At 41.0% G+C, this 22,856-nt stretch overlaps 3 protein-coding genes across 6 annotated transcripts in view; 1 reads left to right on the top strand and 2 right to left on the bottom strand.

Moving 5' to 3' along the window:
• Positions 1–693, bottom strand: part of LOC132762072 (protein CLEC16A-like) — a 76,382-nt gene extending 75,689 nt beyond the window's left edge. For 2 of the 3 annotated variants that reach the window (XM_067473092.1, XM_067473094.1), the window contains exon 1: positions 454–693. In XM_067473092.1, the coding sequence (XP_067329193.1) occupies positions 454–542 (89 nt within the window). In that variant the 5' untranslated portion in view covers positions 543–693. The remainder of the gene's footprint in view (positions 1–453) is intronic. The other variant, XM_067473095.1, reaches the window with a different exon arrangement.
• Positions 694–3,526: 2,833 nt separating this feature from the next.
• Positions 3,527–9,386, top strand: LOC132782092 (dexamethasone-induced protein). 2 transcript variants are annotated; one of them, XM_067473575.1, is made up of 2 exons: positions 3,527–5,114; positions 7,825–9,386. In XM_067473575.1, the coding sequence occupies exon 1, from the start codon at positions 4,083–4,085 to the stop codon at positions 4,311–4,313; it is 231 nt and encodes a 76-aa protein (XP_067329676.1). In that variant the 5' UTR covers positions 3,527–4,082; the 3' UTR covers positions 4,314–5,114; positions 7,825–9,386. The 2 variants fall into 2 exon arrangements, with proteins under 2 accessions (XP_067329676.1, XP_060642744.1); XM_060786761.2 differs by having other exon boundaries at positions 3,527–7,193; positions 7,825–9,384.
• Positions 9,387–15,539: 6,153 nt separating this feature from the next.
• LOC137097854 (MHC class II transactivator-like) overlaps positions 15,540–22,856 on the bottom strand; it is a 33,047-nt gene continuing 25,730 nt past the window's right edge. Inside the window, exons 11-18 of the mRNA XM_067473030.1 lie at positions 22,656–22,829; positions 21,272–21,328; positions 20,543–20,623; positions 20,297–20,389; positions 19,901–19,984; positions 17,951–18,034; positions 17,759–17,842; positions 15,540–15,621 (exon numbers count right to left, since the gene is read on the bottom strand). Coding sequence (XP_067329131.1) covers positions 15,546–15,621; positions 17,759–17,842; positions 17,951–18,034; positions 19,901–19,984; positions 20,297–20,389; positions 20,543–20,623; positions 21,272–21,328; positions 22,656–22,829 — 733 coding nt within the window. The 3' untranslated portion in view covers positions 15,540–15,545. The remainder of the gene's footprint in view (positions 15,622–17,758; positions 17,843–17,950; positions 18,035–19,900; positions 19,985–20,296; positions 20,390–20,542; positions 20,624–21,271; positions 21,329–22,655; positions 22,830–22,856) is intronic.

Genomic DNA, 22,856 nt, shown 5'->3' with positions numbered 1-22,856 from the left:
CATCCAGCCTCTGTTTAAAAGCTTCCAAAGAAGGAGCCTACACCACACTCCGGGGCAGAGAGTTCCACTGCTGAACGGCTCTCACAGTCACGTTCAGATGGAATCTCCTCTCTTGTAGTTTGAAGCCATTGTTCCATTGCGTCCTAGTCTCCAGGGAAGCAGTAAACAAGCTTGCTCCCTCCTCCTTGTGGCTTCCTCTCACATATTTATACATGGCTATCATACCTCCTCTCAGCCTTCTCTTCTTGAGGCTAAACATGCCCAGCTCCTTAAGCCGCTCCTCATAGGGCTTGTTCTCCAGACCCTTGATCATTTGAGTCGCCCTCCTCTGGACACATTCCAGTTTGTCAATATCTCTCTTGACCACCTCCACTAGCTGCCAATCCTCCTAAACCAGAGCCAAGGGCCTGTAATCCCACTAGGCCCCAAACCACAGCACCGGCTTCTCCTCACTTGAGGTGTTCGAGGGAGTGGATGTTCTTGGCGGCCTTGCCCTGCCCGCCGCCTCCGCCTCCACCCCAGCTCCGCGACCGCCCGAACATCGCCGCCTTCCTCCGCCTCCGCCTGCTACGCTCCGAAAGGCCGCTCAGCCTCCGCCGCCGGAGCTCCGTCCTCTCCCTCGGACCTTCGCCGCCGCCATTCTCCCCTCAGCCCTGACATTCCGCTTCGGGGACAGACTGCGCAGGCGCACAAGACGCCTCGCCGCAGCGCACGCTGGGAAGTTGAGTCCCCCTAGCGCAAGGCTCCTATTGCAAAAAGGACTCAAAAGACTACCACTCCCAGAATGCACCGAGGGAAGAAACGGCAACAAACCCGGAAGCATAGGGAGAAGGGGCGGAGCGCTGCTGAGGTTTTCGCCAGCTGACTGAAGAAGAGCGTTTGTGACTTGGAAAGGGGAGTGGGCGGGGCTTGTAGGTGGATGGGTGTGCGCATGCGCAGGGCAAGCTTAGCCTTTAGAATAGGAATGGGACAACTTGGGCTCTCCAGGTGTTTTGGACTTCAACTCCCACAATTCCTAACAGCCGGTAGGCTGTTAGGAATTGTGGGAGTTGAAGTCCAAAACACCTGAAGAGCCCAAGTTTGCCCATGCTTGGGATATAATGATGTAAATGATAAGTAGTAAAAATACATAAACCATAATCCAAAATTTAAAACTATTGTATTATTATCTATAATCATTATAATTATTAATCATTATTAATTACTATTTCAAAAATATATTATTATATTCTAATTTATTATTATTATTAATGTAAATTATAAGTAAAAAAAATACATAAACCATAATCCAAAATTCAAAACTATTTTATTACTATAATCATTATAATTATTAATCATTATTAATTATTATTATTTTAAAAATATTATTATTATATTATAATTTTTTATTATTATTAATGTAAGTGATAAGTAGAAAAATTATATAAACCATAATCCAAAATTTAAAACTAATGTAAAACTATCTATAACATTATAATTATTAATCAGTATTAATTATTATTATTTAAAATATTATTATAATATAATTAGGTTCTTGTGGGTTTTTTCGGGCTATAGGGCCATGTTCTAGAGGCATTTCTCCTGACGTTTCGCCTGCATCTATGGCAAGCATCCTCAGAGGTAGTGAGGTCTGTTGGAATTAGGACAATGGGTTTATATATCTGTGGAATGACTGGGGTGGGGCAAAGAGCTCTTTTCTGCTGGGGCTGGGTGTGAATGTTTCAACTGACCACCTTCATTAGCATTTGAAGGCCTGGCTGAGCCTGGGAAAATGTTCTGTTGAGAGGTGTTAAGATGTGCCTGGTTGTTTCCTCTCTGCTGTTTTGCTGTTGTAATTTTAGAGTTTTTTAATACTGGTAGCCAAATTTTATTCATTTTAATGGTTTCTTCCTTTCTGTTGAAATTGTCCACATGCTTGTGGATTTCAATAGCTTCTCTGTGTAGTCTGACATGGTGGTTGTTGGTGTGGTCCAGCATTTATGTGTTCTCATATAATATGCTGTGTCCAGGCTGGTTCATCAGGTGCTCTGCTATGGCTGACTTCTCTGGTTGAAGTAGTCTGCAGTGCCTTTCATGTTCCTTGATTCATGTTTGTATATTGCTGGGGGATGTCAGGTGGTGCAATACCAGCTAGACAGTGTAATTTCTCCAGTGGTGTAGGGCGCAGATACCCCGTGATAATGCGACATGTCTCATTAAGAGCCACATCCACTGTTTTAGTGTGGTGAGATGTGTTCCACACTGGGCATGCATACTCAGCAGCAGAGTAGCACAGCGCAAGGGGAGATGTCTTCACTGTATCTGGTTGTGATCCCCAGGTTGTGCCAGTCAGCTTTCGTATGATATTGTTTCTAGCACCCACTTTTTGCTTGATGTTCAGGCAGTGCTTCTTGTAATGTCAGAAGAAACCTTTACCTTTAACCTTTATGCCGTTATAACAATGTTTGCTAATTTTATTTATAATTATAATTACTTACATTATAATTAATATAAATAAGAATAATTCATAATAATTATAAATGTAAGTAATTATAATTATAAATAAAATTAGTAAATATTGTTATAAATATTGTTTTTGTTTTGTTTTTTTTGTTTTTTGTTTTTTGGTTATTGCTAGATTGATATTTTAGATTGTGTCTTGAATTTTGAACCTTGTTTTTTCTATGTTGTACACCGCTGTGAGTCGCCCCCGGGCTGAGAACAGCGGTATATAAGGAAAGTAAATAAATAAATAAATAAATAAAGGTTAAAGGTAAAGGTTTCTTCTGACATTAAGTCTAGTCGTGTCTGACTAAGCCGAAGAGCCGGCGTTGTCCATAGCCACCTCCACGGTTATGTGGCTGCATGAAGCGCTGTTAACAGCATATTATCCTTTATATTATTATCCGTATTATTAATGCATAATAATATAAAATACATAAAATAGTATTATTTATTGCATCATTTAAATTATTATTACTACTAGCAAAATATTATTATTATTATTATATAATAATTTACATAAGTATAATTCATAATAATTATAAATTTAAATAATAACTATTATAATTTTTTAATTATAAATTATTATTTAGATTTAATTATTATTATTAAAATCGATTTCATAAAAAAATTCCTTTAAATCGATTTTAATAATGCCATGGGACACTGGGAGTTGTAGTTTCCACTCTTTGGGGGCTCCCCAAGGCTTTGTAAGATTATAATTTTTAATTATAAATTATTATTTCGATTTAATTGCTATTATTAAAATCGATTTCATTAAAAAAATCCTTTAAATAGATTTTAATAATGCCATGGGACACTGGGAGTTGTAGTTTCCACTCTTTGGGGGCTTTGTAAAACTGAAGATCCCAGGGTTCCAGAGCTACAATGCTGCCAAACCCTTGTGGAACTACAACTCCCAGGATGCTATAGCTGTGAAAAAAGCCTTCCTCTTCTTCTCCTAGGAGTGCTCTCTTCCCCCCTCCCTTTGCTTCCCTTGAGCTGTCAATCACCCTCCGGGGCAGCCAATCGGGGCGCGGCGGAGGCGGGCCTTCGAGGGCGCCTGCCACAGCTGTCTCTCGTCCTTTGCCTTCTTCCTCGTCCTCGCGGGGGCGCGCAGTCGGGGGCGCGCGCTCGGAGGGATGCAGCAGCAGCAGCAGCAAAGGAGGCAGAAGAAGCCTGCCAAGCCCTTGATTTCTGATATTTATATGGGGTTTTTTGGGCAGGGGGAGGGAAAGCATGCAAAATCATAAAGGGGATTTTAGGGGGATCCCTTTGGGGCCATGCACCCCTTAAAATTCAGGAGGAAGAAGAACCTTTGGCTTTAGGGGTTCCTTGCAAAAGTCCCCCCTGAAACCCTTTCCCATGCTTATGCATGGGGGAGGGCATTTAATGCAAAGGAATTCTTGCCCCCCTTGAAAGAGAACTACTTCCTAATTCTGGATTAATTGTGGGGGAGCCATGGGAGACTGGACCTGATGGTTGGGAGATGGGGAGGACGCCCTTCTTTCCCCCCCTGAAGGTCTCTGTGGATTGATTGGGGGCGGGGCCAAAGGGAGACCCCTGCAAACCCCGCCCCCTCCTGCCCCCCCTCCTCCCCTATGTTCTACGTGGGGCTCTTCTGCGTCAACCTGCTGGCCCTCTACTACGCCTTCCTCCTGGAGTACATCGCCCTCAACCTGGGCATCGCCTTCCTGCCCCCCGAAGACATGGACCACGCTCTCGGGGGCCTGGGGACCCTCTCCGGACCGGGGCTCGGCCTCTTTGACAGGGACGTGGGAGCCGAGATGGGTCTTGGGGACGGGGAGGTCCTGGATGCAGCCTGGGACTGAGAACCTCAAGGTCCGTGCTCTCCAAAGAAGGAAGACCCCATCGCCTCTCCAGTGGCCCATTTGAGCCTCCAAGAGAATCCTGAGAAGAGCCCCCAAGAGTCGCCAAGGAGAAGACCCTAATAGTCACCAATAAGAAGGCCCCAAGAGGGCAACACTAGAGTTTCCAAAAAGAAGACCCCAAGAGTCTCTGAGGTGGAACTCTTTGAGCCTCCAAGGAACCCCAAGAACCTACAAAAGAAGAGACCCCGAGAGTCTTCAAGGAGGGGACAACAAAGGGCACCCTCAGTGTCTCCAAGGAAGGGACATCAAGAGTTGCCAGGAAGAAGACCACAAGAGAATTAGGTGAGCCCCATGTAAGTCTCCAAGGGACCCCAAGAGAGTCCAAAGAGGGCACCCCTAGAGTTTCCAAGAAGAAGACCCTAAGAGAATCCAGAGAGGGTACCTCTAGAGTTTCCAATAAGACCCCAACAGTATCTGAGGTGGGCCCCTGTGAGCCTCTAAGGCACCTCAAGAGAATCCAGAAAAGAGACCCCAAGAGTCACCAAGGATGGGACCTTAGGCGACACCAATAAGAAGACCCCAAGAGAATCCAGAGAGGGCAACCTTAGAGTTTCCAAAAAGAAGACCCCAAGAGTCTCTGAGGTGGAACTTTTTGAGCCTCCAAGGTACCCCAAGTACCTCCAAAAGAAGAGACCTCGAGAGTCTTCAAGGAGGGGACAACAAAGGGCACCCCCAGTGTCTCCAAGGAAGGGACCTCAAGAGTTCCAGGAAGAAGACCACAAGAGGATCCAAGAGGATCAGGTGAGCCCCATGTAAGCCTCCAAGGGACCCCAAGAGAGTCCAAAGAGGGCACCCCTAGAGTTTCCAAGAGGAAGACCCTAAGAGTCACCAAAAAGAAGACCCCAAGAGAATCCAGAGCGGGTACCTCTAGAGCAGTGGTTCTCAACCTGGGGTCCCCAGATGTTTTTGGCCTTCAACTCCCAGAAATCCTAACAGCTGGTAAATTGGCTGGGATTTCTGGGAGTTGTAGGCCAAAAACATCTGGGGACCCCAGGTTGAGAACCACTGCTCTAGAGTTTCCAATAAGGAGACCCCAAGAGTATCTGAGGTGGGCCCCTTTGAGCCTCCAAGGCACCCCAAGAGAATCCAGAGAAGAGACCCCAAGAATCAGCAAGGAGGGGACCCTAGGAGTCACTGATAAGAAGACCCCAAGAGAATCCAGAGAGGGCAACCCTAGAGTTTACAAAAAGAAGACTCCAAGAGTCTCCAAGGAGAGCATCAAGGGCACCCCCAGTGTATCCAAGGAAGGGACCTCCAGAGTTGCCAGGAAGAAGACCACAAGAGAATCCAAGAGAATCAGGTGAGCCCCATGTAAGCCTCCAAGGGACCCCATGAGAACCCAAAGAACCTCCAAAAGAAGAGACCCCAGGAGTCACCAAGGAGAGCATCAAGGGCACCCCCAGTGTATCCAAGGAAGGGACCTCCAGAGTTGCCAGGAAGTCCACAAGAGAATCCAAGAGAATCAGGTGAGCCCCATGTAAGCCTCCAAGGGACCCCATGAGAGTCCAAAGAGGGCACCCCTAGAGTTTCCAAGAAGAAACTGTAGAAGACCCCTAGAGTTTCCAATAAGGAGACCCCAAGAGTATCTGAGGTGGGCCCCTTTGAGCCTCCAAGGCACCCCAAGAGAATCCAGAGAAGAGACCTCAAGAGTCGCCAAGGAGGGGACCCTAGGAGTCACCAATAAGAAGACCCTAAGAGAATCCAGAGAGGTCAACCCTGGAGTTTCCAAAAAGAAGATCCCAAGAGTCTCTGAGGTGGGCCCCTTTGAGTCTCCAAGGCACCCCAAGAGAATCCAGAGAAGAGATCCCAACAGTCATCAAAGAGGGGACCCCAAGAGTTGCCAAGGAAAGGAACCCATGTGGGAGACAACAAAGGACACCCAAAGAGCCTCCAAGGGAACCCAAAGAGAATCCAAAGAGAGCTCCTAAAAGTCACTAATAAGAAGATCCCAAGAGAATCCAAAGAGGACATCCCTCGAGTTTCCAAGAAGACCAAGTGTCTCTGAGTTGGGCCCCTTTGAGCCTCCAAAGAAGAGTCACCAAGGAGGGGACATAGAAGGGCACCCCTTGTGTCTTCAAGGAAGGGACCTCAAGAGTTACCAGGAAGAAGACCACAAGAGTCACCAAGGCAGTCCCCCTTTTAAGCCTCCAAGAGACCCCAAGGAGAATCCTAACAGGGAACCCCAAGAGTCACCAAGAACGGTAACCGAAAGGGCACCAAGCATCTCCAGGAAGACCCCAAGAGTCCCTTGTTTGGGCCCCCTTTGAGCCTCCAAGAGACTCCAAGAATCACCAAGAAGAAAACAACCCTGCACCAGACTGGACTTTGCTGGACCCTCAATCATCTGCAAGGAAGAGACTCCAAGAGTTGCCCTGACATCTCCAAGGAAGAGAACCTCCAGATGGGCCCCTCCAGACTAGACCTCATTGGATCCCAGTTGTTTCCAAGGAGGGGACCCCAATAATCCACAACTGGGCATTGGGTTTGCAGACATAGTCACAAGGCTTGACTTTGCTGGACACCCCCCCCCCCAAGTCGCCAAGGGAGGGACCTCAAGAGGTTTCAAGGAGGGGAACCTGGTCTGATGGTAGTCTCACAAGAAGGCACCAGAAAGGCCCCTTTTGGGTGGCATTTGGATCCTTTTGCTTCTCAGGGAAAGAAGGAGAACAGTGGGGTGGGCAGGTTTGCCATTTGGGGAAGGAGTCGCTCCAGATTTGGGGGACATCCTTGCATCCTTCAGAAACTGGATCCAAAGGGAAAAAGGAACCCGATTGGTTGGCACCTTCACCACAGAGGAATGGACCACATTCAGGTGTCAGCGTAAGTACCAGAATAGGGAGAACATGCATTGAAAACATATGAATAATTGGGATTTGGGAACCTTTGAAGTTAGGACTCCATGAATGCACAACTGAAAGCGATAGAGGTCCCTAAAGGTCATCTAGTCCACCTCTTTCTGGGTCGATTGGTCACTTTTTGCAAACAAGGCTGCTGGGTTTAAATGCATAATGTTATTATTATTATTATATTTGTGTTTATTATTATGTTTATTTACACCCTGCTTTTTCTCTCCACAAAGGAGACTCAAACAGGGCTTGTTTTCCAGGGTCCGAAATGCAAACGCTGAGCGATCAATATGTTTTTCTCTTTGGAAAGCTTGCAAATTATATCTATATATATATCATCAATATTTATGGATTGCTGAGGACATTTTAACCATTCCATAATTGCTCCCTTTTCCATTTAGTTGGGCTGTTTTTGCAAGTTGTCCTTTTCCCTTTTTCTCTTTCCAATTCGTGACATTTCTGCAATGTCAGTGTCATTTGCAAAACCTTGAGCTGGGGATTCTTCAAACCCTGCCCTTTGCAAACCCAGGAGGCAAATGCATCTTAAATGCTTTTGAACAGGAATCTGCTCAAGATTAAAACGTTCTTTCTTCTTTCAAATCCAGATTCAAGCAAGGAAGCGACGCCAATGGGACCCAAGACAAAGACGGCAGGGCTGTGAAAGTTTGCAAAAAGTTTGGACTGTTTCGCAGCGCAACGGTTGCACTCGGCTGTTGATTTTGCACATTTTGCTCCAGAAGGGCTTCCGGATCCAAAAGACGCTCGGATGACAATAACAATATCACAAATATCCCGTTGCATTTTGGAAGAAGGCTTTTGAAAGACAATGGAAGGTGTTGGAAAAGGAAGTAACTTGGGGAAATCCACATTGTTTGGAGAAAACCCATCCAATCCATCGTTGAATAAGGCAGAAACAGACATATCTCATTGATTGAATTAATGATGGGGGTGGGATGACAACTCCCATCATCCACTAAATAGCATGGCTCAGGAGTTCTGGGCAGGAGAGTCCATCACTTTATGGGGATTGGAATAACAGGTATTGGGTGACATCTCCCAGCATTGCTATTATCAAGAAGAATGGGATAACAACTCCCATCATCCTCCAAATAGTTAGGGGATTCTGGGAGTGATGATCCATAAAGGTATTTCCATTAACAACTGCAAAGGGTGCTTCATCACACTAGAAAATGAATCCACTTTAAATATGGTTTCTGCCTCCTGCAGAATTCTGGGGTTTGTAGTTTAAGGAGGAGCCTTTAAAAGCCTCCCTAAACTACAGAGCCCAGAATTCTGCAGGAGGCAGAAACCATATTTAAAGTGGATTCATTCTCTAGTGTGATGAAGCAGTAACTCTCAGCATTAGGATTAGCATCTTCCAAATACTATTGCTAGGGGATTCTGGGGTTGACAGTCCATAAACCAACTGTGCTTAACGATAGGAATGGGGCAACAACTCCCAGCATAACCCAGATAATATAGATAGGAACAATAGTCCTTAAAGTTACTGGTATTAAGAATGGGATAGCGACAACAATTCCCATCATCCTGAAAATAGTATGGCTAGAAGATTCTGGGAGTGATCTATAAATATGTTACCATTAAGAACTGGAATTGAATGATTGGGTTTAGCAATAAGAATGGGTGACAACTCCCATCATCCTCCAAAAAGTATAGTTAGGGGATTCTGGGAGTGAGAGTCCAAAAGGTTATATATTTTTTCTCTCTGCAAGGTTTTGCAGATTGGATAGGAAGGTTTTGCTGTTCAGGAACAGAATCACATGACCCTCCAGGTGTTGTACTACACATCCCATCACCCACAATGCATAGATGACATGGGATGCTGGGAATTGTAGTGCAAAGTTTCACGCTCCACACTTATGCCATAAGTTTTTGTTTTCGTTGCACATGAAATGCTTGCATTGAAATGCATTAAAAGCATGTGACCTGAACATAAAATCAATGCTGTTCCAATAAGCGAGGAAATTGCATTTTGCTAGTTTTTCAATAGATCAATTGATTGCACTTTTTGAGCACATCATGAAAACGTCCGAAGCTCATTTTAGATCTTCAAAATGTTGCCTTTTAAATTGAAAAAAAAACACTATAAAACAGGCATGGGCAAACTTGGGCCCTCCAGGTGTTTTGGACTTCAACTCCCACAATTCCTAACAGCCGGTAGGCTGTTAGGAATTGTGGGAGTTGAAGTCCAAAACACCTGGAGGGCCCAAGTTTGCCCATGCTTGCTCTAAAATAGGAATGGCAGGGAATTGAAATGAATTGCTGCACAGTGTTATGAAAGGGGGAAATCCATTTTCTAAATATTTTTGTAATTTTGGGAAAGGAAACAAAGGCCTTGTGGATTGAATATTGAAAGTTATATATTTTTGTGGGGAAAAGGTTTTAAAATGCAGGGAACAAAATGTAAAAAAAAAAGCAATATGTAAATATTCAGCCTGTAAAAAATAAATGCATAGAAAAATCAGTTACCTGAAGTCTTTTAATGAGCAACAGTGGGACTGATGTGGCAACAACAATATCAATAATAATAATACTGTAACGGTACTCCATGTAGTCATGCTGGCCACATAACCTTGGAAGTGTCTATGGACAATGCCGGCTCTTCGACTTAGAAATGGAGATGAGCACCACCTTCCATAATCACACAACTGGACTTAATGTCAAAGGGAAACCTTTACCTAATTGTATTATTATTTTCAGCAACTCGGTTCTTTGCAAAAATCTGGGATTAAATTCTGGTTTTGAAACAAATCGCAGTACATTTTTGGCTATGTGAAATGTTGGATTTTGTAATTTATTTAAAACTAGCTTGGGTACCCAGTGGTGCCCGGGTTATTTGAAAAAATCACTTTTAAAAATTGTTCACAATGCAAAGAGTTATAGGTGAACTACAACTCACATCATGCCATGTTAATGCCAATAAATTCAATAAGTACTTAAAGTTTGTTACGTTGGGCAAGTTTTCTCTAGATACATCATCAGTGGGATTCAGTGTGCTCTCTGGCTGTAGGGTAAACTACAACTCCCACTATGGTCAGTCCCCTCAATCCCCTCCAGTAGATTGAGATAGTCATGGGGGTTCTGTGTGCCAAGTTTGGACCAGGTCCATCATTGGTGGAGGTCACAGTTTCTCTGGTTGTGGGTGGGCTACAACTCCCAGAAAGGAAGGTCAGTTCCCCCCAAACCCCTCCAGTAATCAAATTTTTGGCATATCAGGTATGTGTCCCAAGTTTGGTAGAGATCCATCAGTATTTGGGTTCACAGTGCTCTCTGGATGTAGGTGAACTACAACTCCCCCAAACCAAGGTGAATTTTCCCCAAAGACCTCTGTTTTTTATTTATTTATCGTTCAATAAAACATCATACTTCATTGTATTGTCGAAGGCTTTCATGGCCGGAATCACTCAGTTCTTGTGGGTTTTTTTGGGCTATATGGCCATGTTCTAGAGGCATTTCTCCTGACGTTTCGCCTGCATCTATGGCAAGCATCCTCAGAGGTGAGGTCCACCTCACCTCTGAGGATGCTTGCCATAGATGCAGGCGAAACGTCAGGAGAAATGCCTCTAGAACATGGCCATATAGCCCGAAAAAAACCACAAGAACTGACATCATACTTCATATTGCAATAAAACATTAAAACAGCAATTACATTCAATAAATACAATGGTCAGTCGTCCCACTAAATTTGATGTTCATCATCCTCCATCCATATGTCCGGGTGTTGGCTCACTCATCGAATGCCTGTCTCCATAACCATGTCTTCACCTGCTTCCTGAATGTCAGGAAGGGGCGGTTCTGATCTCCTGTGGGAGAGAGTTCCAGAGTCGAAGGGCCACCACCGAGAAGGCCCTGTCCCTCGTCCCCACTAGACGCGCTTGCGGGGCTGCTGGGACCGAGAGCAGGGCCTCTCCAGATGCTAATCTTGTGGGCTCTGTGTGCCAAGTTTGGTCCAATTCCCTCTTTGCTGGATTTTAGAGTGCTCATTGATTGCAGGTGAACTAGAAATCCAAGTACCTTCAACTTCAAGATGTCCAGGCAAATTCCCCTCAAAAACCCACCAGTATTCAAATTTGGGCATATCGAGTATGCATGCCAAATTTGGACCCAGATCCATCATTGTTTAGGTTCTTAGTGCGCTCTGGATGTAGGTGAACTGCAACTCCCATAAATCCCTCCAAAGACCACCAGTATTTTTGTTGTTCAGGGGGCTTCTGTGTGTCAAGTTAGTTCCAGGCCCATCGCTGGTGGAGTTTGGAGTGCTCTTAGATCGCAGGTGAACTATACATCACAGTAGCTACAACTCCTATAAATCATGGTATATTCTCCCCAAACTTCTCTAGTGTGTTCAGTTGCTTATCAATCCCTGTTTGCTGTGTGCCATAAAAAAAACAGGAAAGGGTTAAGGGAGAGGCAGTGGGCGGGGCCATGCAAATTCCACACCAATAGAGAGAGTCATAAACCCTGGGATGTCTGTGATGGAGGAAACACATGAAATCTGGGATGAAATCGTCCCTATATGAAATCCTTCACTTGGGTGTTGGGCAATATGGTGTTTGTGGAAGATATTGGCAGGGCTCTTGGACATGTTCACAGCGCTCACTATAACCTGCAATGTCATTGGAGGGAGGGCCATTGGCGTCTCCTGCGTAGTGAGAGCTATGGCTGTTTGTGGAGGCAGCTTGTCTGTGTAAGTGGACACTCTCGCCACACACATGCATACATGTTTTCATAGAGAGACATAATTTATTTAGTTTACAGAAAATAATTCCTAATTTTCTTTTTCTTTTTGGCTAAAGTTAACAACTTTCTTCTTTTATTAGCAAAGGCAGACAGAATGGATGTGGATTCAGAAATAAAGTTTCAAAAACATTTCCAAAACGTTTACCTTCAATACAAGTGTTCTCAATATTTTCCTAAATTTTTGCATATTCAGAAATATTGATCTCCAGTGCATTCATTTCTGGGATATTTACACTTTTCCTAAAAGGTTGCAATTTGGAATTGTATTTATTTCGGCAATATTTACAGTTTGTCAAAAAGTTGCAATTTGGAAATGTATTTATTTCTGCAATATTTACAGTTTCTCAAAAGATTTCAATTTGGAAATGTATTTATTTCTGCAATATTTAGTTTCTCAAGAAGTTGCAATTTGGAAATGTATTTATTTCTGCAATATTTACAGTTTCTCAAAAGATTTCAATTTGGAAATGTATTTATTTCTGCAATATTTAGTTTCTCAAGAAGTTGCAATTTGGAAATGTATTTATTTCTGCAATATTTACAGTTTCTCAAAAGATTTCAATTTGGAAATGTATTTATTTCTGCAATATTTAGTTTCTCAAGAAGTTGCAATTTGGAATGTATTTATTTCTGCAATATTTACAGTTTCTCATGAAGTTGCAATTTGGAAATCCATTTATTTCTACAATATTTGCAGTTTCTCCAAAGATTGCAATTTGGAAATGTATTTATTTCTGAAATATTTACAGGTTGCAATTTGGAATGTGTTTATTTCTGCAATATTTACAGTTTCTCAAGAAGTTGCAATTTGGAAATGTATTTATTTCTGCAATATTTACAGTTTCTCAAGAAGTTGCAATTTGGAAATGTATTTATTTCTGCAATATTTACAGTTTCTCAAAAACTTGCAATTTGGAAATGCATTTATTTCTACAATATTTACAGTTTCTCAAAATATTGCAATTTGGAAATGTATATATTTCTGCAATATTTACAGAGTCTCAGAATGTCGCAATTCAGAAATATTTACGTCTAATGCAAGCATTTCTGGGATGTTTAGATTTTCTTAAATGGTTGCATTTCCAAAATATCGATCTTCAATGTAATTCTGGAACATATTTTCCCCTACAAAGGGTTGCAATTAAATTTTCCAAAATTGCTGCTAAGCAGCAATTCAAACCCGGACCTATCACTACCTTCCTCTAATTCCATCCCTTAGGATCTCTTTGGCCAAGTTTCTTGCATTCCTCCCTCTGAAGCTGAGAGAGTGTGACTCAAAGGCCAGGCAGAGATTTGATCCCAGGTCCTGCCAAGTCCATAGCCGGCCTCTCAAGGGATCCACTTCGGAGGTGCCTAGCTTTGCAGAGTCTTGTTCTCCTCCTGAACCGGACTTTAAAAGCCCTGCAGGTCTTTCTTTCCATTGAAGAACCATAAAGGGTCAGCTCTTTGGCCACATCTAGGAAGGCAAACATAGGGACACAAGGGTCAATCTTTAGGGTTTCCCTCCCAGGGAAGTCCCAAGACCCACAAATTAGCAGCAATAGAAATCACAATCGCCGTCGTATTATTACCATTATTATTATTACTATTGCTGTATATCAATGTTATTATTACTATATTAATACTATTATTATTACTATTATTAATATAATTACTATACTAATATTATTACTATATTATGATTCCTATATTAATACTACTATTATCTCTACTATATAACTACTATTATTATTGCTATATCCATGCTATTGTTACTGTGGTAATACTGTCATCACCATATTGATATTACTGTTATGACTATATCAATACTATTACTATAGTGATGCCATATTAATACTATTATTATTACTACTATATTAGTACCATATCAATATTATTATAATCACTATATTGATTCTATTGATACTAATGTTACTATTTTTTGTCGTGTCAGGAGTGACTTGAGAAACTGCAAGTCACTTCTGGTGTGAGAGAATTGGCCGTCTGCAAGGACGTTGCCCAGGGGATACCCGGATGATTTTGTTATTGATGCTATTATACCTATATTATAATTATTATGATGCTATTGTTACCATTACTATTATTACTATATTAATACTATTATTCCTACTATATCAATAGTATTGTTACCACCACTATTATTACTGTATTAATACTACTACTACTACTACTAATATAATTACTATAGTAACATCATTACTATTATCATTTCTATATTAATACTACTATTACCACTACTATATAAATACTATTACTACTATTATTGCTATATCTGTGTTATTGTTACTGTATTAATACTGTCATCACCATGTTGATATTACTATTATGACTATATAAATACTATTATGATATTGATACCATATTAATACTATTATTATTACTATATTAGAACCATATCAATATTATTAACACCACCATATCGATACTATATTGATACTATTGTTACTATTATTGATGCTATTATTACTATATTATTACTATTATGATGCTATTGTTATCACTACTATTACTACTATATTAATATTATCATTACTAGTATATCAATACTATTGTTACACCACTATTATTACTATGTTAATACTATTATTGCTACTACTATTATTAATATAATTGTTGTAGTAACATTATTACTATACTATCATTGCTATATTAATACTACTATTACCACTACTATATCAATACCATTATTACTATTATTATTGCTATATCTGTGCTATTGTTAATGTATTAATACTGTCATCAACATGTTGATATTACTGTTATGACTGTATCAATACTATTATGGTATTGATACCATATTAATACTATTATTACTATATTAGAACCATATCAATATTATTAACATCACCATATCGATACTATATTGATACTACTGTTACTATTATTGATGCTATTATTACTATATAATTGCTACTATGATGCTATTGTTATCACTACTATTATTACTATATTAATACTATCATTACTACTATATCAATACTATTGTTACACCGCTATTATTACTATGTTAATACTATTATTGCTACTACTATTATTAATATAATTGTTATAGAAACATTATGACTATCAATACTATTATGATATTGATACCATATTAATACTATTATTATTACTATATTAGAACCATATCAATACTATTATCATCACCATATTGATACTATATTGATACTACTGTTACTATTATTGATGTTATTATTACTATATTATTACTATTATGATGCTATTGTTACAACTATTATTGCTATATTATTGCTACTATGTTGATACTATTGTTACCACTACTATTATTACTATATTAATAATAATATTAATATTATTATTACTACTATTACTACTACTATTAATTTTGCATGGCTCTTATTCTCATTCAGCAAGCATTTGCTCCCATTCATCTTCCAACCCTTTCCCAATAACAATACGCTAAGGATTTTATCCTGTTGGCAATAAGTGCTATTTCAGCAAAATGAAATAGGCCGTATTTTTGTTGTTGTTGTTGTTGTTACAAAGGGAAATTGGCCACATTATTGCAACAAGTAAAGCCCAATTAGTAAAACCTTGCCTTGCTTTAGAGGAGCCTGATCCGAGGATCCAGGTGCTGCAAGTGATCCAGGATGCCATGGGGGATGGTAGGACTCCACAGCCTGCATTTTGGGGAAGAAAAGCCCAGATCAGAGAGGAATTCCCCATGGAAGTTGTAGTTCCCTAAGGGCCTTTCACTTCCCTGGGTGTGCATCCACACTGTAGAATGAATCCAGTTTGACACCACTTCAACTACAATGGCTCAATGCAATGGAATCCCGAGAGTTGCAGGTTTGCAAGAGCCTTCTGTGCAGAAGAGTGCTGTACTACAACTCCCAGGGGTCCGTCACAAGTTTCATTCTATTTTCATGGTTTGTTTGTTTCTTAGGCTTTATAATTATATATTGTGTTGCTTTTATCGTGAGCCGCTTTGGGTCTCTTTTCAAGAGAGATAAAGCAGGATTGAAATAATAATAATAATAATAATAATAATAATAATAATAATAATTAGAATCATAGAATCAAAGAGTTGGAAGAGACCTCATGGGCCATCCAGTCCAACCCCCTGCCAAGAAGCAGGAATATTGCATTCAAATCACCCCTGACAGATGGCCATCCAGCCTCTGTTTAAAAGCTTCCAAAGAAGGAGCCTCCACCACACTCCAGGGCAGTGAGTTCCACCGCTGAACGGCTCTCACAGTCAGGAAGTTCTTCCTAATGTTCAGATGGAATCTCCTCTCTTGTAGTTTGAAGCCATTGTTCTGCGTCCTAGTCTCCAAGGAAGCAGAAAACAAGCTTGCTCCCTCCTCCCTGTGGCTTCCCCTCACATATTTATACATGGCTATTAGGGCTGGGCGGTTTCGTTTCGTTAATTCGTAATTCGTTAATAATTCGTTAATTTTTTCAGTTACAAAACGATAACGAACCATTCTGGAGCAATTTTTTTAAAAAAACGAATTTTTAAACACGTTTTGTAAATGCTTCGTATTTCGTTATTGTATTCGTTTCGTTATTGTTCTGAGGTCGTTTCGTTATTATTTCCGCATGTCTGGGGCAAGTTTTTTGTTTAATTAGTGAAAAAAAATTATAATATCACACCAACAGTCAACAACAGAGGGAGAGGGAAGCTTCAGAAGTTTTTGGAGGTTTTTTAGCGTATTTCGCGGTCGCGTCCGCCATTAACGAATCGATTCGTTATTGTTGCGGAAATCGATTCATTAATGTTTTGTAATTTTTTTCACATTTACGAAATTTCGTAAATATCGAACTTTTTAAAAGGAAAATTTTGTAATTATTTTAAATAACGAAACGCAAAAACCCCCAAAAAACGAATCAATTTTAGAGACAAATTTTTCCGTTGTTACCCAGGCCTAATGGCTATCATATCTCCTCTCAGCCTTCTCTTCTTCAGGCTAAACATGCCCAGCTCCTTAAGCCGCTCCTCATAGGGCTTGTTCTCCAGACCCTTGATCATTTTAGTCGCCCTCCTCTGGACACATTCCAGCTTGTCAATATCTCTCTTGAATTGTGGTGCCCAGAATTGGACACAATATTCCAGGTGTGGTCTAACCAAAGCAGAATAGAGGGGTAGCATTTGCAATAGTATTGAGTGCCACGGCAGTTAAAGGGGTGGTAAACTGCATCAACTCTACAGTGTAGATGCCCTTTTGGCCAGAGTTTCTTTACTCAAATAAAGGGGCGACTTATTGGCAACCAGATTTATTTTCAGTTCATAGAAATTTTAAAAGATGCAAATGAAAGTTCACATTTCCATGTGTGTGTATTCATACACACACATACACACCACAGGAGTCCCTGTTGGTACAGCGGGTTAAAGCGCTGAACTGCTGAACTTGCTGACCGAAAGGTCACAAGTTCGAATCTGGGGACTAGTGTGAGCTCCTGCTGTTAGCTACCGGTTCTGCCAAGCTAGCAGTTTGAAAACATGCAAATATGAGTAGATCAATAGGTACCGCTATGGTGGGAAGGTAATGGCGCTCCATGCAATGATGCTAGTCACATGACCTTGGATGTGTCTATGGACATACTGGCTCTTCAGCTTAGAAATGGAGATGAGCACCAACCCCCAAAGTCGGACATGACTGGACTTAATGTCAGGGGAAAACCTTTAATTTTTTTTACACACATACACACACACACACACACACACACACACGCATATATATATATAATTGGAATATGTATTGAATTGCAACAACAATTCCCTTTGGACTGCAACTCCCATCATCCCTGACTTACGCCAGGCTTTGGACCCAGGGGCAATTCTTCAAGGCGTCTGTCAGGCGCTGAGCTCCAGCTCCCGTGATCTTGTTGCAATGGATGCTGCAAGGGAAATACCATGAGCCCACTTTGGATTAAAACCTGGTGCAAATTCAGAAATCGTCCTCTGATGCAAGTGTTTGTTGTCATTTTTACGTTTGTTCAACTTACTCCAACACTTTCAAAGAACGCATCTGGGGAAGTATTTCTGCAAACTTTTCTGCCCCGGCGTCTCCGATGCTGTTTTTGTAAAGGCTGCAAAAGAGGAAAGAAAAGGTGCAATTTTGGAATTAAGATTCTGCAGCAACACCATACAGTATTGAATTGAAATGAATAAGCTTAGAAATCAGACTAAAGCAAAAGGGGTGGGAGAGGAAAGAAAGCAAATGGGAGCTTTGGAATTAAGAGATGGACGGATGGATGGACAGAGAGACAGAATACATGGATGCATGGATGGATGGATGGATGGACAGATATAATAGATGGCTGGATGGATGGGCAGGTAAGTAGGTAGGTAGGTAGGTAGCTAGACTACATGGATGGATGGATGGATGCATGGATGGATGGATGGACAGGTAGAATAGATGGCTGGCTGGATGAGTAGGTAGGTTGGTAAGTAGATAAAATACATGGATGGGTGGATAGATAGAATATGTGGATGGATGGGAACATTGGATGGATGGATGGATAGATAGATAGATAGATAGATAGATAGATAGATAGAATGCATGGATTTATAGATAAATAGGCATGGATGGGTGGATGGGTGGATGAATAGATAGATAGATATGAATCATTGATGGATAGATAGATAAATAAATAAATAAATAAAATACATGGATGAATGGATGGATGAATGGATAGAGAGAGACAGAGAGAGGGAGGGAGGGAAAGATAAGATGGCTGGCTGGCTGGCCGGCTGGCTGGATAGGTAGGTAGGTAGATTAGATGGCTGGTTGGATAAGTAGACCAACCGACAGACATAATACATTGATGGATGGATGAATGAGGAGATAGAAAAATAGATAGATAGATAGATAGATAGATAGATAGATAGATAGATAGGGAGGGAGGTAGAATACATGGACAGGTAGGATAGATGGCTGGCTGGATGAGTAGGTACATAGAATACATGGATGGATGGATGGATGGATGGAAGAATGGATAGAATGCATGGCTGGATGGATGAATAAGAAGGTAGATAGATAGATAGATAGAATACATGGATGGATGGATAGGTAGAATATGTGGATGGATGGGCAGATAGAATGGCTGGCTGGATGGGTAGGTAAGTAGGTAGAATACATGGATGGATGGATAGATAGAAAGAAAGAATACATGGGTGGATAGATAGATAAATAGACATGAATGGGTGGATGAATAGATAGCTGGATAGATAGGATGGATAGATAGATAAATAGATATATAAAATAAATGGATGAATGAATGGTTAGGGAGAGGGAGGGAGAGAAAGATAAGATGGTTGGCTGGCTGGCTAGATAGATAGGCAGGTAAGTAGGTAGATTAGATGGCTAGATGGATAGGTAGACAGACAGAATACATGGATGGATGGATGGATGGATGAGCTGATAGCTAGATGATAGATAGACAGGTAGGTAGGTAGACAGAATACATGGATGGATGGATGAATGAGCTGATAGCTAACTAGATGATAGGTAGGTAGGTAGGTAGGTAGGTAGACAGAATATACGAATGGATGGATGAATGAGCTGATAGATAGATGGATAGATAGATAGACAGACAAACAGAATACATGGATGGGTGGATGGATAGATAGACAGATAGATGTATAGATAGATTATACGTAAATGGAAAGGACAAAAAGGCAGATTGACAGACAGACAAGACAGAAAAAAATTAAACCAAAGGAGAAGGGAAGAAACGAAAGAGAAAAGGGAGCTTTAGAATTAAGATTGTGCAAAAATGACACACAATATTCAAATAAAACAAAGAAGCTTAAAAGCTAATAATAATAATAATAATAATAATAATAATAATAATAATAATAATAGGGGAAAGAAAGAGTATTGGTGCTACCCCTCAAAAGACCTTCACTGGCAGTCTTTCTCTGAAGTGGAACATGGGACTTGTAGTACGCACCTCAGGGTCTTCAAGGCAGGCAGGTTTGGGAGGGCAGCGGAGATTGCTTCAGCTCCTCGGTCTGTGATCTTATTTCGGGACAAACTGAAAACAAAAGTGGAATTACAACAGATGTTTGTAGCAGGACAACAGTTCCCAGCATCCCCAGGAAAGAAGGGGGGTGCAATTCAACGCCATTTGGGGTCTGAAGGGTTGCCAGGCCATTTTAAAGTATCCAGACTTTTTAAAGTATCGAGCAAACCAAAAGTGCATGGTCATTTTACTCTTCTTGGATTGTAGTCTCCATTATCCCCTGCCAACACAGGTCCCTTTTGTGTGTATGTATGTGTGTGTATTCTTATTCTAGGGATTGTATTTTGGGCAGATGGGATCCTGAACTCATCTCCAATGACTTACTTTAATGTTTCCAAGGAGCGCAACTGAGGAAGGACTTCCCGAAAAGCCAAGATCCCTTCGTCTCCGATTTCGTTCTCTTTTGGAGAATCCAAGCTGGAAAAAAATGAGCAAGAGATAAACAGGAAGGTGTCAATGGGGCTGCTACAGGGACAGAAACTTGGACCCAAGTCCCCCAAAAGAAACTTCCTGAGCTCTGGTTGTCATCTATTAGGTTTGCTAAATAGCCTTGACCCTTTGGATACTCACTCCAAGTGCCGAAGAGATGGAAAGGCCTCCAGGATTGGGACCAGTTTCCGGAATCCCTTTAAGCCATAGAGGGGCCCCAGCCTGCAAAGCAAAGTCAAAACACTATGTAACACAACTGATACTGCATTTATCTTTCTTTTTCTAGACAATCATATATATAGAAGTAGCAGCCAATAATGAAAGGACCAAGGCAACGACATCTCCGGCCTATCCTCTGTTCAGATATTGGCCAACATGCAAACACTTTAAACGAAGAAATAGCTTTCTAAGATCTACACAGATACTCGCAGAAACACCTCAGCAAGCAAGAGTCCAAAAGTGGCAGGCTAAAACCCTGAACCTCAACCCATGGATGACCGGATGAAAAACTTCCTCCTGGGCACACAGAAGACTGGGCGACCTGGAAGGCACTGAAAAGACGGTGCTCTGGCACCACAAGATGCAGAGCCAATCTTCAAAAAATGGGATTACAAAGTGGAGTCCACGATATGTCAGTGTGGAGAGGAGCAAACCACAGACCACCTACTACAATGCAACCTGAGCCCTGCCACATGCACAATGGAGGACCTTCTCACAGCGACACCAGAGGCACTCCAAGTGGCCAGCTTCTGGTCAAAGGACATTTAGTATAATACCATGTTTTTAACTTTGTTTGTGTTTTCAAATATATCATAACTGTACCTTCAACTCACTTCTGACAGGATAAATAAATATTAAAAAAGGACTTACGTGAATTCTATTTTCTGGAGGTCTGCAATGGCTGGAATACATTGGGCCTTGCATCCACTGAAGAGAAAGTAAACATGAATTGAAACCCACCAAAGTCATCGCGTGGGCCATTCCAACAGTCATTGCACATAATTTCATAGTTATCTATTGCACAAAATCTCCCAAGGCTTGATCAAAAAGCCACGTTTTCACTTTCTTATGGAAGATAAGGAGAGAAAGATAGATAGATAAACAATAGAAATGGATAGAGGGATGAGCAAGATAGATGGTTAAATTGAAAGATGATAGATAAACAAAAGAGAAAAGATAGATAGATACACAGATAGACAGAGGGATGGGCTAGAGAGATAGATGATTAAATGGATGGATAGATGAACAAGAGAGAAAAGATATACAGGCAGGTAGGCAGACAGACAGAGATAAACAAACAATAGAGATGGATGGAGGGATGGGCAAGAGAGATAGATAGTTAAATTGGTACATAATAAATAAGAGAGAAAAGATAGATAGGAAGATAAATAGATAGATAGATAGAAAGATAAATAGATGGTTAAACTGATAAATGATAGATAAACAGAAGAGAAAGAAAGATAGATAGATAGATAGATAGATAGATAGATAGATAGATGAATGGGCAAGAGAGATAGTTAAATTGGTACATGATAAATAAGAAAAGATAGAGAGATAGATAGATAGGAAGATAAATAGATGGTTAAATGATAAGCAAGAGAGAAAAGATAGACAGACAGACAGATAGATATAGGGATGGTCAAGGGAGATAGATGGTTAAATGGATAGATGATAGATAAACAAGAGAGAAAAGACAGACAGGTAGAGATAAATAGATATTGTTAGAAAGAGAGATAGATAGGGGGATAGACAATAGAGAAAGAGACAAGAGAGATAGTTAAATTGGTAGATGATCAACAAGAGAGAAAAGATAGAAAGATAGATAGATAGATAGATAGATAGATAGATAGATAGATGGGAAGATAAACAGATGGTTAAATGGATAATGATAGATAAACAAGAGAAAAAAGAAAGAAAGGAAGAAAGAAAGAAAGAAAGAAAGAAAGAAAGATCAAATAGAGCTAGATAGATAGAGCAAGCAGACAGGATGGATGAATGAATGAGTGATAGGTAGGTAGGTAGAGCTGGCAGACTGGATGGATAGATCAGACATGTAGAATAGATAGATAGAGCAGGAAGACATGAAGGATAGATGGATGGATGGATGGATGGATGGAAGATAGATAGATAGATAGATAGATAGATATCTAACCCACTGCACCACTGGGATAGATGCCACAAATAAGACAGAAAGGAAAGACTGACAGAAAAGCCCCCAGCCCCATTCCAGAGAGGGAGGGCCACCCATACATACTCTGCGGTCATTTCCTGCTGAAGCTGCACCAAAGCAGAGAGATCCTGGAGGTCCCTCATGGTCTGGGCCTTGAAGGGCAGGGTGGCAGCCTTCTTCATGGCTGACCGCAGCTGCCTTTCTTCCCCGCTTTCCCACAAGTGCCTCCAAAGCGGGACTGTCTGGCCCAGGGATGCCCTGGAAGAAAAAAGACCGGGTTTGGGT

This window comes from Anolis sagrei, chromosome X (assembly GCF_037176765.1).
Source record: "Anolis sagrei isolate rAnoSag1 chromosome X, rAnoSag1.mat, whole genome shotgun sequence".
Taxonomy (NCBI): Eukaryota; Metazoa; Chordata; class Lepidosauria; order Squamata; family Dactyloidae; genus Anolis; species Anolis sagrei.
This window is presented reverse-complemented; position numbering and strand designations above follow the sequence as displayed.

What these genes read in the sequence shown, in the direction of transcription:
- LOC132782092 (XM_067473575.1), top strand. Translation starts at nt 4,083, where the DNA reads ATGTTCTACGTGGGGCTCTTCTGCGTCAACCTGCTGGCCCTCTACTAC.